Source organism: Thalassophryne amazonica, chromosome 7 (genome assembly GCF_902500255.1).
Source record: "Thalassophryne amazonica chromosome 7, fThaAma1.1, whole genome shotgun sequence".
NCBI classification, from domain to species: domain Eukaryota; kingdom Metazoa; phylum Chordata; class Actinopteri; order Batrachoidiformes; family Batrachoididae; genus Thalassophryne; species Thalassophryne amazonica.
In genome coordinates this window covers 105,178,551-105,193,848 of record NC_047109.1, presented here as the reverse complement: position 1 = coordinate 105,193,848, position 15,298 = coordinate 105,178,551, and the positions used below count along the sequence as shown (strand labels likewise).

At 40.6% G+C, this 15,298-nt stretch overlaps 1 protein-coding gene across 1 annotated transcript in view; it reads right to left on the bottom strand.

Annotated features, from left to right (window-relative positions):
* triob (trio Rho guanine nucleotide exchange factor b) overlaps positions 1-15,298 on the bottom strand; it is a 347,395-nt gene that overhangs the window by 163,569 nt on the left and 168,528 nt on the right. The window contains 1 exon segment of the mRNA XM_034175263.1: positions 1,837-2,028. Coding sequence (XP_034031154.1) covers positions 1,837-2,028 — 192 coding nt within the window.

Sequence of the window (15,298 nt, the reverse complement as noted above, 5' to 3'; positions counted from 1 at the left end):
ATGTTGAGGATGGAGCCACCAGGCAGGAGGAGAAGAAAAAGGCCAAAGAAGATGTTCTGGGATGTGTTGAGGGTGGACATGAAGGCGTTTGACGTGATGGAGGAAGATACAGCATGTGACATGGTCAGATAGAGACGGATGATGCGCTGTGGCGACCTCTAGGTTGAAAAAAGAGGATTTTTATGCATTTGATTTTCTGTCACGTTGTTTTGTTGGCTGCTGACAGATGAGAGAAAGTCTGGCACAAAGTTCAGCAAAAAGAGAGGAGAGATCAGAATAAAAGTCAGGTTAAAGCTTTAGGAAAAGAATGACAGAAAAGTGGTTTTGTATTGCATCAGGACACAACACAACATATATAAATTCTCTAAAATCCATCAAGTTATACAACAACAACAACAACAACTACTGAACAGCTTACAAGAAAGTTTTATGTACATTTTGTACAGAAATGATTCAGTCAGCAAACAAGACGTATGGAGATTCAAACAAAACTCCAGCTCTGCAGGCATAAGCAAAGCTGTGGAGAATGTATTGATCATTTCAACATACTCGCGGTTCTACTCAGGACACACCAGCCACAGTGCAGCCGGCCGCGGCATACGACACTTCTCAAAATCTTTTAAAGTCTCTCTTATAAGTAGACACCTTCCTCTGACCCACTATAACGCATCTCTATTTTATTCTCTTCCACCTCAGACTGATCTGCACTTAAACGTGAAAGTCGCTTATTACCTCCGCCAACAAAGTTGGATAAGGTTATGTTTTCACCCCTGTTTATTTGTTTGTTTGTGAACAGCTTAGAGCCCGCAATTTTTCATTTATCGTTATGAATTTTTTGCTGGAGATATCCTGATAGGCAAGAACTGATTCAATTTTCAAGGTCATAGGTCAAATGACAAAGTTAGGAAAAATACTGGAAAATCCCTATGGTTAACACTGAATGAATATTCCAAAATTCATAACTGTCAAAAAAGATCAGATTTCTTTCATATTTCACAGCATTATGTAGGACGGTAGCCTTTATCAACTGACAAAGTTTGATCTGGATCTAATCCAGATTGTGAATTTTGTGATCATTTAAATTTAACATCAAAACCCCATTTAATGTATATTTTAAATTACACCTTTATCAGACGTGTCCCAATCACTCCGATATTTGAAAGTGAGGTGCAGACTGGCACTTACTACCACCTCACAAAGTTTGATGTGGATCTGATCCAGATTGTGGATTTTGTGGCCATTTAAATGTAACATTGAAAATCCTGTTTACTATATTTTACATTATATCTTAATCAAACATGCCCCAATCACTCTGATATTTGAAAGTGAGGTGCAGACTGGTACTCACTATTGCCACACAAAGTTTGATCCAGATCTGATCCGAATTGTGGATTTTGTGGACATTTGAATTTAACATTGAAAAGTCCATTCAGTGTACATTTTGCATTATATCTCAATCAGAAATGCTTCAACCACTCTCATTTGTGACAGTGAGGTGCAAACTGGCACTCTCAATGAATAGACAAAGTTTGATCTGCTTCTGATCTGTATTGCAGATTTAGCAGATATTTGAATTTTTTTTTGCATTGAAAAGCCATTTGGTCTAGATTTTGTATTTTATATATATATATATATATATATATATATATATATATATATATATATATATATATATATATATATAAGCTTTTGAAAAGCCACTACTAACTGGACTTTGACCTTGGAATTTTTTTCCAAGGTAAAAATTCGTGGAATTGGAAACTAGTGTTGGCGGAGGTTTGTGCTGTATGTTCGCAGTGCTCTACTTCTTCTGTGGGGCGATCAGCGAGTCTGTACCTGGTCTGCTTTCTGGTGGAAGCTGGCGGACATCTCCAGTAACGTGCTGCGTTCATCCAGGGCTGCAGCAAAAGCCTTCCACTCCTGCTCCAGCTGGCCTGAGATCTGCTGGATCTGCTGGGAGGCGTAGTGGCCCGACTCCAGCAGCCGGTTTCCGACTGACATGATCCGATTGATATTCACATACACATTCTGTTTTGACGGGAGGAAGAACAAACACAAATGCAAGAAGGTACAGATTAAATCAGAGTGAAATTATGGACTTTGGCAAGACTTAATTTGATAAAATCCTTTAAGAAAAATCCTAATTTGTTGTGCTGTCGTTCGAGTTAATGTTGAGAGGTGCATAGATAATGTTGAAAAGTGAGTTGTTTAAATCTACTATCATCCCTGAATTTTATTGACAAACATTTACAACAGGTTCATAAATAAATGTAAATGAAACAATTTTGTAGAATCAGAATGTTAGAATCAGACCATATAATCAGCATAGAAACTCTCTGGTAATTCTGCCTGGAGTAGACAGTCCTCAAAAACTGAGTGACTGAGCAAAAACAAAGAATAGTGAGGGAAGCCACCAAGACAACCATGATAACTCTGAAGGAGTTATAGGCTTCTGTGATGGTGATCTGAAGGACTGCGCTCTGTGAAATCTTTGCCTGTTGTATCAACAGTCACAGCTTTCAAGCTGAGTGGCAAATAGAAGGACTTTGTTGTTAGGGGGAAAAAAAAACATTTCCTCCACAGTTTGCCAGAAGAATTTTTTCCCCAAAGGAAAATCCTCTGTTCTATTCCACAATGAAGCTGTGTGACTGGTGATGCAACAGATAATCTCTCCAATCACAGTGGCTTCACACAATTGTGTCCCCCTCCCTCTCTCAGTTAGTTTTGGAGAACTCTCTGTTCTAGATGGCTGTATGGGTAAGTGTTGGCTTAAAGGAGAGAAATGAGGGAAGCCACCAAGACACATGTTACAAATCTGAAGGTGATGTGTCCCTCTGAGGATGTCTCTAGAGAGAATGCACAAAGTGAAACATTTATCTGTTGCATCCCCAGTTACGCAGCTACATGGTTTGAGGGGAACAAATAAAGAGTTTCTTGAAAAGGAATGAAACACAAGCTACACTGCAGACTCAAGGCTGGATATGATCCATTTTTCTTTGTTAAAGCTCTTTTCTGCTCCACTCCACCATGTAGCTGTGACTGGTGAGCCAACACATACAGGTTGCACTATCCAGAAAAGCCTATGATCGTTTTAGAACTGTCATGGTTATCTTGGTGGTTTCCCTCACTATTCTCTCACTTGTCCAAAGGAAACTGACTGTAAAATTGATAGTAAACTGTAAACCTATCAAATGGTGCCAATAACTTTGCCAGGTACATTTTTTCCTTGTATTTTTTAAACTTCACTCCATTAAAAAAAGACTTTGGTCTATATCCATGAATACCCCATGGAATTACTTTGTTTTAAACAATTGGTTACTTAGACCTGATGCTTTAAATTCTACTTTACAACATAAAGCTACCAACAATTCTGAGCTGGTTTGTAAAAATGGTGGACATGATGCACTGCAGATTGTTTTTCATGTTCCTACACAGTATCCAATTCAAAAAAATTAAATATAACGCAATGCTAATATACCCTCGGCCGTATGAGCATGTAATCAGTGAAAGAGTTTGTAGAAAGAATGTGACCTTTTGACCCCCTTAGAATAGCTCAAGGTTAACCATCTTTGAACTTGTCGAAGGTCTGTGTCCCAAGAATGCTCCCTGTGAATTTGAAAACCTTGGCAGTAACAGGAATAGAGTTACGCTGAGCACAGACAGACGGACGGACACAAAGTCTTCGCAATACCTGATGGCCATATTTTGATGATGTTTTCGATGAAAATATATTTTTGTTTGGAGGGCTGTGATGGAAAAACGGAATGCATTTCTGTAAAGCTTTTCCATTTGAAGCAGATGCTCAAAGTGCTTTTCAATGATGCCTCACATTCACTCATTCACAAACCGAAAGGCATTTGGCTGCACACCAGGAACAAGATTTCTTGCACCTGATGGGGAATTAAACAAGGATCCTCTGGTAATAAACCTCCCTCTCTAACTTTGAGACAATGCTGTGCTTCGCTGCAAACAATTAACATCTGTCTATGAAATAAAACAGGCCACAAAAATTACATTTGCAAAAGACAGTAAGTAATAAAAGAGAGGAAAAGTGTTTGTTTGCATCCCTCCCATAATACACTATCCTTTATTACGTTCAACACAAACGCACAAATCAGACATAAAAAAAGTCATAGGGGAGCCTCTCCCCAAAGGGAATAATGAAAAGAAAGCCATTTACCTCGGAAAGAATCATTCCGTCTTTTTTAATATATGGGCTCCAATGTGTTTAGCGTAGATAGTGACAGATCAGCAAACGCTAATTAACAACTGTGTTAACAGCCTGTTATTATTCTATTCAATTACTGCTCCCAGAGCCGATTATGGCTCTGAGTTTAGCTGTTCCAGTCACAACAGGAAGGAAAGATAAACCGAACAGGAGTTGCAGCTCTCAGATGAAGGTCAGCTGTTTGGACGCGTGAATCCAGCTGCTGGACTTTGTGATCAGTGGCACAGCTGATGTTTTCACCTCAGATTTGCCTGAAAAGTGGGTGCGATTAAAAAGAAGCCAGCCAGTTTGGTGAATGATGCAGATCAATATGTAAATTAAAGACTTGATGAAACCTTGCAAATCATTTCTGGTCATTTTTTTTTTAAATCAACTCAAATGCTAACCGCAAAAGTACGTTAACAAAATAGCGACCCGTGTATGGTGGATTTTTAGCAGATGGCGGAGGTATGCGCTTTATTTCAGAGTGAACAACATCACTGGACGGAGCTAGATTGATGGAGATGAAACATTTGTTTCCCTGAGAAGTGAAAACAAACAAACAGTGAAGAATTTGCACCCTCTAGTGGCAGGTGGATGAACTGGCAGAGGAACTGCTGATATCTGGAAACGAACAGTTCTACTTCACTAAATATGTTTTGAAGTATCAATCGTCTGTCTGGAATAGGCAAATATACGACAAAAAAAAACTTGATTGCAAGAAGGAGACGAGTGAGGGAAGCCACCAAGGCACCAGGTCCAAGGTAGTAATGCTAGCTGTGGTAATTGGACATCCACTCCCATTGACTATAAAATGCCCCCAGTGGCACTGTGTCACAATGGCCAAATGTCAACCAAAGTCCAGTTCCTGGCCTTCCCAAATGGCTTTGCCTCTAAGCCTGGCGGAACTGTTCAAACCGACAGAAGAAGGCATGAGGGTGAGTTACCACCAGTGCTTAAAACTTGATGCTTCATTCAGATCAACCTGGAAACACTGACCATTTTGTAAAAAAGCAATCTCTGATTTCAAACCTCTGCTGCCTGCTGGTCATAGTTACACCCCTCCACGAGAAACATTAGCAGGAAGACACTCTGATATAACACTGACTGCACAACCTGAACACCTCGTTGTTTCCATCCAACCTTGCTAGGCTATGGCAGATGAGCCTTGGTGGTAAAGGGCGAGGTCCATATTCTACATAGCACACACCACTTTAAGCTTCACTGTGCAGCGGTGAAGGCAAACGCTTTCAGTCAAAGCCCTCCATCCATGAGAAAGCTGCAAAGGCGCCAGGTGAAAGATGCCGCTAGTAGCCATAATCCTAACCCTACGGTCACATTAACTACAACCGACAGCAAGCGACAGAGGCAAAGCAATGACTTACCCTTTAACCTCAATCAGAGTGCACATTTTGCAGCGACAGCAGTCACTCTGCTAAGCTAGATGAGGCCAAAATAGGCCAGAGGTCTATTGTAAGCAAATACTGAGTGAGGTGCCACGATGACTATCAATTGGCAAAAAAAGGCAGCATGAACAAAATAATCCATGGTGGTGAAAAATGCTCTGAAATAGCTTATTTATTTATTAATTTATGTACAACTCTAATATATTTCCCCTATATTTTGTAAAGCTTCCAAATCTTAATATAATCTTCTTTGTCTTTCGGCTGTTCCCGTTAGAGGTCGCCACAGCAGGTCAATCGTTTCCATCTCACCCTGTCCTCTGTATCTTCCGCTGTCACACCAATCACCTGCATGTCCTCTCTCAGCACATCCATGAACCTCCTCTTTGGTCTCCCTCTTCTCCTCCGGCCTGGTGGCTCCATCCTCAGCATCCTTCTCCCTATATACCCTGGGTCCCTCCTCTGCACATGTCCAAACCATCTCAATCTGGCCTCTCTGACTTTGTCTCCAAACCGTCCCACCTGAGCTGTCCCTCTGATATGTTCATTCCTAATCTTGTCCATTCTTGTCACTCCCAAAGAGAATCTCAACATCTTCAGCTCTGCCACCTCCAGCTCTGCCTCCTGTCTTTTTGTTAGTGCCACTGTCTCTAAACCGTACAACATAGCTGGTCTCACTACTGTTTTGTAAACTTTCCCCTTCACCCTTGCTGATATTCTTCGGTCACAAATCACTCCTGCCACCTTTCTCCACCCACTCCACCCTGCCTGCACTCTTCTTCACCTCTCTACCACACTCTCCATTACTTTGAACAGTTGACCCCAAATATTTAAACTCATCTACTTTCACCACTTCTACTCCTTGTAACTGCACTATTCCACTGGGCTCCCTCTCATTCACACACATGTACTCAGTCTTGCTTCTACTGACTTTCATTCCCCTTCTCTCCAAAGCATATCTCCACTTCTCCAGACTAGACTCAACTTGCTCTCTACTCTCACTACAGATCACAAAGTCATCTGCAAACATCATAGTCCATGGGGACTCCTGTCTGATCTCATCCGTCAACCTGTCCATCACCACTGCAAACAAGAAAGGACGCAGAGCTGATCCTTGGTGTAATCCCACCTCCACCTTGAATGAGTCTGTCATTCCGACTGCACATCTCACCACTGTCACACTATTCTTGTACATGTCCTGCACTACCCTAACATACTTCTCTGCCACTCCAGACTTCCTCATACAATGCCACAACTCTTCTCTTGGCACCCTATCATAAGCTTTTTCTAAGTCCACAAACATACAATGTAACTCTTTCTGTCCTTCTCTGTACTTTTCCAACAGTATTCTCAGAGCAAACACTGCATCTGTAGTGCTCTTTCTCGGCATGAAACCATATTGCTGCTCACAGATTTTCACCTGTTTTCTAAGCCTAGCTTCTACTACTCTTTCCCATAACTTCATGCTGTGGCTGATCAGCTTTATGTCTCTGTAGTTACTGCAGCTCTGCACATCACCCTTGTTCTTGAAAATAGGAACCAGCACACTTTGTCTCCACTCCTCAGGCATCCTCTCACTTTCCAAGATTTTATTAAACAATCTGGTTAGAAACTCTACTGCCATCTCTCCTAGACATTTCCATGCCTCCATTGGAATGTCATCTGGACCAACTGCCTTTCCACTCTTCATCCTCCTTCATCCATCCTTCATCCAAATGTTAATATAATGCAATGCTAAAATACTCTTGGCTGTATGAGCATGTAATCAATGAAAGAGTGTGTCGAAAGAATGTGACCTTTTGACCCCTTAGAATAGATCAAGGTTACCCATTGTTGAATTTATCTAAGGTTTGTGTCCCAGGAATGCTCCCTGTGAATTTGAAGACTCTGGCAGTAACAGGACTGGAGTTATGCTGAGCACAGACAGACAGACGCAAAGTCTTTGCAATACCTGATGGTAACGGGATAACACATCTGAAGTAATCCGTAATTTACAAGACTTATTACGGAGATGTTAGCACGCACGCTCCCTGAATACCCATCAACTGACAAAGCCAACTACTTGTCACCATCATTCGCAGATAATGTGACCGTGGGGTAACCTTGCATGTTGGTGGTTCAGGACATTGGTCTTTTGACGTAGACCCAGAGATGAATTATCATTTGGCAGCATGCTGGATGACCAGGAAGCCTTTTCTGGGGACGATACTGCCTGCTCCCAATGGACAGGGGCCTAGGAAAGGAGGCCCAAACAAAGTCCAGCTCCCATTCATCCAGTTGGGAAACCGCGACCAGTGACGGACGACCCGTCTATCTCACATAGGCTTTACTAATCACCAAAGAGTCTGCACAGAAAAAGAACACTTTTGTTCGGAAAGTCAAGCAGACAGAGAGAAAGACAGAAAGAGAGAGGGAGAACATAAAATGTTTCGTGCCACCATATACATTCATCCATGAGTGTCTGTGTCATGGTCTTGAGAACCATCCCTGGTTCTCAAGTCCAGGCACCTAAGTGGCTCTACTCTACTCTTTTCTACTCTCCTATTTTACTCTTCCTTTTTAGATATTAGATATACCTTTGTATACTGGCATAGTTCCACCTTAGAATTGGAAGATAATATATAAGATATACCTTACTGAATTTTCATGGATCAGAAAGATGGCAGAAAGAGACAACAGAGTTGCATTGTCACAACGAAAATGCCTAAAGAACTGTGGACCATCTGCAGGACATTACGAATAAAATTTAATCACAGAGGTCGGACAACTCAAACACACTGGGCGGTAAAGGCTTAATCTAAAACTGATGGCGGGGGGGGGAGGGGTTGCTAATATGAAACTGATGGGGAAAGCAAATGAATGAAAGAAAAAAATATGTGGGAAGGAGAAGAAGAACTATGTTGCTGACAGAAATATCTGTCAATGTCAAGAGAAGAGAACAGATGAGACTTTAGTTGTATTTGACATACAGTGGCATGAAAAGATTTAAGAACCATTAGGCTTTTAGGCTTTTAAACATTTTTATGACATCATTTATCAAAGAATAACCTCAGGTTTCTGGATATGATCACTTCTATCCGATGTATCAAAAGTGGAGATACATGGTTTTTAATCACACACTGATATCAAAATTTCTATATTGATGTACTTTAAAGCCAGTGTGAGAATGATATGATGTATATGAAATAAAATATCAAAGCCAAAAAAATAAAGATTCTTTATTGTCACTGTAACAAGTACCACAAAAGGTAATAAGGTGCAGCCTTTCAGTGCAAATATAAACCTGAGTAAACTACATGCAGACTTGAAAGGTCTGGCGAAGAAAAGAAAAATGAACAAAATTTAACAGAATGAAAAGGGTATGTCCAGAGCGCAAATTAAAAAAAAAAAAAAACTAGAAGCACTCAGAGAGCGCAAACCTCCGCCAAGGCCATAGGGTCACTGACGTCACATGGAATACCCTTTGGCAAAGAGACTTATTCCATGTTGTTTCACATATCTACCGTCATGTTTCAGATTCAGTGGTTAACCCTCTGAGGTCTGAGGGTATTTTTTGGACAGTTCACTTGTCTGGCATAAATACTTTATTATTGCTGTTAACAGTTCTCCCTGCAGCCCACAATCAAGTTTTATGTCTCTTTTTTTCAGGACAACCTATACTTTCAAAATATATATGCTATAGTTGTGTTTTATAAGTGTAGTAAAGGCTAACAATCAGAAATAAGAAAGGAAAAAGTAAAGTGGGAAATAATTTTCCACACACATTTATTCATAACACACAGCAAACTATAATAAACTAGTAATACATCACTCCTAAAAACAATCTTTGTTGTGTCACATGAGGTGAATCTGCCCTACGATTGGAGTTTGGAAAACCATGTGACGGTGAACCAATTCCAACTGGACACTCACATTGCTCACATCATCACACAGCTTCTATGAGGAGTACAAATATGGTGGACGGTGGCACGAAAGTCCGCAGAGTTAACTTTTCAGCAAACAAAAAAAAAGTAAGTTTCTATCTCATATTATTAAAAAGTTATTTATAATTTAGTAAAGATTGGTCTCAGCCGTTGTATACAACGGCGTTGGCCCCAGAGGGTTAAACTCTTAGATCTTCAGCAAATGTATTTATAAAGAGAAACTGCATGAACTACACAAGTTTTTTTTTTCTAATAACAAGTTTATTCAATGAGGACAAACAAATGCTAAATTACTGTTGTGTCATAACTTAATTTTTGTTCAGCCTTTGTGACCCGTCTTCATGAAGTTAGATGCAAAAATGTTGAAATTGGCCCTATCCTGCAATGATAAAGAATCCTTAAAAAAATTACTGGATCTGGATCGTGTTCCGGATCATTACCAAAATTTAATGACTTCTAAGTTAGGCCAAGATACATCTATACTTTGGTACAATCTATATACTAAAAAGTCACACGTAAATGGAACCCAGTTTTCATAAAATGAATCACTGAAGTTGAAATTCATCACAGATTTCATTTATTTATGAAATTTTATCAGGTTTGCATAATTGTGTTGGTTTTGGATGTCGCCATCAGGGTGCTTGGGACCAATGATGCTCTAACATGCCCACCTATCTCCAAGTTACCAAGCTAGCTAAGGTCAATAGTCTTAGTAAAATTTGTTCATGTGCTTGATTAACAGTTTTTTTGTGGATTGTGCAACAGCTATTTAAGGGGTGGCTTCAGTGAGGGGACGAAAAATGATGGCTGGTGTATTTCCTCAATAAGCGTGGCATCATCAGCGTAGCTAAAATCACCAAGCTATCAATACCTGTTAATTTGTGCTAACAGTGCTTACATACAAATTAAATAATACAAAATTTCACTCAACGGAAACACTGAAACACAGATTTCTTCAATGGACCCGCAGTACAACTAAGAGAACAAGCCATATTATCTAAAATATTTGTAACAAAAATCTAACAAAGGACAAACATGGTTGAGTCAACAGCAACTAGTGGCCACTGCTAGCTTGTGGCTAGCTAGTCCTGGCACATTAGGTGTCACTCAGAGTCTGTGCACATCATTATTCACAGGTTTATGGCTTAAAATAGCTCAAACTGACAAGTTATATAAAATTTCATCTATAGTACAGTTGTCATGAACAAACCAGTACTATTTTTGTACCAGGCTCACATCAGGGTGAATGTGAGGCATCATTTGTAAAGTGCTTTGAGTATCTTATGCAGATGGAAAGCTCTATATAAATGCAGTTTACATGCAGTGAGGATGCCAGAAACAACCACTTAGCCTTCTTGGACTGTGATGTTACGATTGGAGAGAACAGGCAGCTCCAGACTGGGGTTTATAGAAAACCAACTCACAGTGACCAATATCTGCTCTTTGGCTCAAACCACCCCCTTGAACACAAGCTCAGGGTGATCAGGACACTTCAACACAGAGCCCTACAGGTGCCCACAACTGCAGAGGGAAGGGCTAAAGAACAACAACTTGTCCGGAAAGCCCTCACAGTATGTGGGTACCCACGATGGTCCCTGGACAAAGTGCAGAAGTCCCAGAGAACAAAGAGACCAGATAGACAGGAGACAGAGACAAGAAGAAGCAGTAGTGTCTCTCCCTTATTTAGCAGGAGTAGGGGAAAAACTACAGAGGATCGTCAGACAGCACAAAATCCCAGTTTACTTTAAACCGGTTAACACCTTGAGACAGAAATTAGTTCACCCTAAGGACATGATCCCTAGTTACAAACAGAGCAATGTAGTGTATTCTATCAGATGTCAGGAAAACTGTAACGAACACTACATAGGTGAGACTAAGCAACCTTTACACAAAAGGCTATACCAGCACCGCAGAGAGGGCGCCAGTGGACCTCAGTCTGCAGTTCATCTCCACCTTAAAGACACTAACCACATGTTTGAGGACAAGGAAGTTAAAATATTAGCCAGAGAAAAGAAATGGTTTGAGAGAGGGGTCAAGGAGGCATTCTATGTGAAACGTTTGAAACCCAGCCTTAACAGGGAGGCGGTCTGAGACACGCTTTATCCCCTGTTTACAATGAGGTACTCAGGTCAAAGCAGTTTCAGTCTTCTGTTCATGGTAATGAGTCATTCACGTCATCAGCAGAGTCGTCAAGCTACTATGGACTCAACCATTTTTATTTTTTTCTCAACATTTCATTCATAATATCTACGTAGATATTATGAATGAAATGTTGAGAAAAAAATAAAAATGGTTGAGTCCATAGTAGCTTGTGGCAGTGACCCCTGCTAGTAGTTGGCCAACTGGACCCAGCACACTAGCCCGGTGGTTCCTTTACCTGTTGTTGGTTACCCTTGGGGTCTTCAGGCTTTTCAGCCTTTTGGTGTTACCCGTGTCTCTGTTTTCCTCATGCCCATCTGATTATGTTCACGCCCCTGCACCTGCCATCGTGTCTTGTCTTTCACTTTGATTCTTTCTACTTTGTGTTTCTATTCACTCTCACTCTTGGCACCTGTTCATGTGTCTTTGTCTTTTCATGACTCCACTTTGTATTGTCACCACCTCACTATCTTGCACAGTGCACAATCTTTGTCCTCTAGCCACGATCCCTTTCTAGATCATTCACCTCAGGTGCACCTTGTTAACACCTGTCTATTTAAACTCCTCCGAGCCACCACACCACTGCCAGTTTGTCGTCTTTGTACACACTGTGCTCTTGCCTGACCCTGATTGTACCTCTGCTCCACTGAATGACCACATGTGTACCGTACCTGAGCCTGGAATAAAGACCATGATTTCTCTTCCACCTAAGCCTGGTCTGGGAGTCTGCATTGCGGGTCCAGCCACTTCGTGTGCCTGGCACCCACCCGCCATGACATTAAGGAATACAAACAGCATGATACTGTATCATAAATTTGTCTAGTGTAGGCAGTTCTCAAAAGTGAGGGAAGCCACCAAGGCACCATGACATGCCTGAAGGAGTTCTGTGCTAGTGTGACTGAGATTGAAAAGACTTTGTATGACAAAATTATGTGGTAGCTTCCCAGTCAAGTGGAACAATGAAGGACTTTGTTGAAAAAAGATCAGATCCAGGCTGCAATCTCCCCTATGCTTTCTATTGATGAACATTACACTATATCCAGTCTCTCTAATCACAGCCGCAGACATCTGTAAAGCCTTCAGATTTGGCATGGGTGTGTTGATGGCTTTCCTCATCAGTGTGTCTTTTGCATGGTGACAGTTTTTGAGAACTCCCTTTTCTAGACAGAATGATGGAAGTGAAGTGGAATTTAGTCACGCCAGCTTGTGCCCATAGATTGTCTCACAAAAGCACCCTTGAGCAAGGTCTTTTATGACCAAGTTGTTTTCGTGAATGTAAGGCATTATTGTAAAGCAGTTTGAGTATCTGCATCAGATGGAAAAGTGCCATGGTGTACAGTGATATGCTGTTTATACTTTTTAGTGATATAAATGAAAGCCAAAGCAAGTTGAGTGACTTGGAAATGTTTTTCTGGAGTCACTTCCCGTAGAATCGCATGCTAAAAAGTTCAACTTTACAGGAGAAATAAAATGGTATTTTAAATATTTTTGTTGAGTGTAAAAAAAGTATGGCTTGTTGCATTGATAATTGCAAAAATGAACCATCGAAGAAGTGTTCTGTTGAGTGAAGTTTTTGTATTATTTAAACTGTATGTTAGCATTGCTAGCATGAGTGATGCTAGCTCCACTGTTACAGTGTTTCTCTATGTTTACTATGACAACATATAGGTCATAATTTTCATAAATGCACCCAAGTCACCTGTTAGAAAAACCACCACCCATTCTGCAAAAAAAAAAAAATATATATATATATAATAAATAATCACACACCCAAAACAAGATTAGCATATTGGCTTTAGCTTGTTTGGTAAGTACGAGCTTGTGGGATGTGTTCGAGCTTCATTTGCCAAGCCACTATTGAACATGCTGTGTCTGTTTCTATAATGATCTGGAATTGCATGTGAACCCAGAATGCAATTAGCAACATCCACTGTTCACTATTGTTATGTAATATCCGTAATTTCTCCAAAAATAGTAGTCCCATCAACGTTCCGTTTTTGCGGTGTTCATCTTTGGCCCAAAATACAGAAGCATACCAAACGGCAAATGTCAGTTCTCCTATGTTTCTCCATGACTGAAGCCATACACACGCATGCACACACACATACACATACATAGAGGCCACTTGGCTTTTAATATATAGATATATGCATTAAGAGCAAATTAAAAGAAAACACTGCAATAAAACTAAACTTGGGTCTTCCACTCAAACGTGGCGGCCATACGATTAGTGTGCTTGTGTTCAGAGCAGAAAGTTCCCAGTGTGAGATCAACCCTGCCCATTCTCCATGTAATGTGGAGTTGCATCAGGAAGGACATCTGGCATAAAACGTGTGCCAAATCAACATGCAGATCCATACTGGATCCACTGTGGTGACTCCAAGTGAAAAAGGGAGACGCCAAAAGAACTTACTAGTTATTACAGCAATCAAAGAATGTCTTCCAACTTCATATAGATTATTTACAACAATGGTGAACAACACTTCTACAGAGAAGCTCTTTTATTCCCAAATTTCAATGACCAGTTGCGGCTGCTGGTCTGTCAAAGACTGGAAGACCATTGTCGGCTTACATCATAAAATGTGTCAATTCATTTATATGTAAATTTAAATATGTAAAATGGTCATAACAGTACCTCGATGCACAAGCGTTTCACAATATATATCTCCATATATATCTCCATTACATACAGTATTTTATGATGGCACAATCACATTAGATTAGATTAGATAGAACCTTATTTAGAACTTTATTAATCCCTTGAGAAGACTCCTTCAGGGATTATAACACAAGTATATATTAATGTTTTAAAACAAAAATACTGTCAAAAATTTCAAGAAGCACATAGAACCTTTATTATTAAACATACATAACAGAGCCTGACTGTTTCATGACATCTTGCCATCTTGCCCTTTATTGATCCATGCAAATGTTATGTTAATGATTGGCCAGCAAATGTCGCCATACCTAATTGTATCAAAAGCTTTGAATGGTAAATGGACTGCATTTGTATAGCACTTTTCCATCTGCATCAGACGCTCAAAGCGCTTTACATCAATGCTGCACATTCACCCCGATGTGAGGCTGCTGCCATGCAAGGTGCTCACTACACACCGGGCGCAACTAGGGGATTAAGGACCTTGTCCAAGGGCCCTTAGTGATTTTCCAGGTCAGGCTGGGATTTGAACCCAGGATCCTCTGGTCCAAAGCCCAACAATTAACCACTAGACCATCACCTACCCTTCGAAACACTGAATAAAGTACATCAGCGACCAATAATTATTACCACATGTCCACAGATAGACTTACAATCATGAATACTTTGATGTTGTATTGCTAACCGGGATGTTAATTGGCATGCGAGGACCTTAAACACCAACTTACTGAAGAACGAAGCAGAAACTAACTCACCTAGATCTAGCTGTCAATCAAAACGGGATTCAGCCTTTCGACTGATCATCCAATCATTGTGCAGAAGTCCAGTGTCCAGACCCGACCGTAGCTCCATTTACCCCCCCAGAGACGCTCGACGTCTGGTGGTGCAACAAAATTGTGGCATATATCCAATGACCGTTGAGTTTTGAGGAAATGAAAAAACATTTCCAGGCAGTCCCATTGACGCTCGG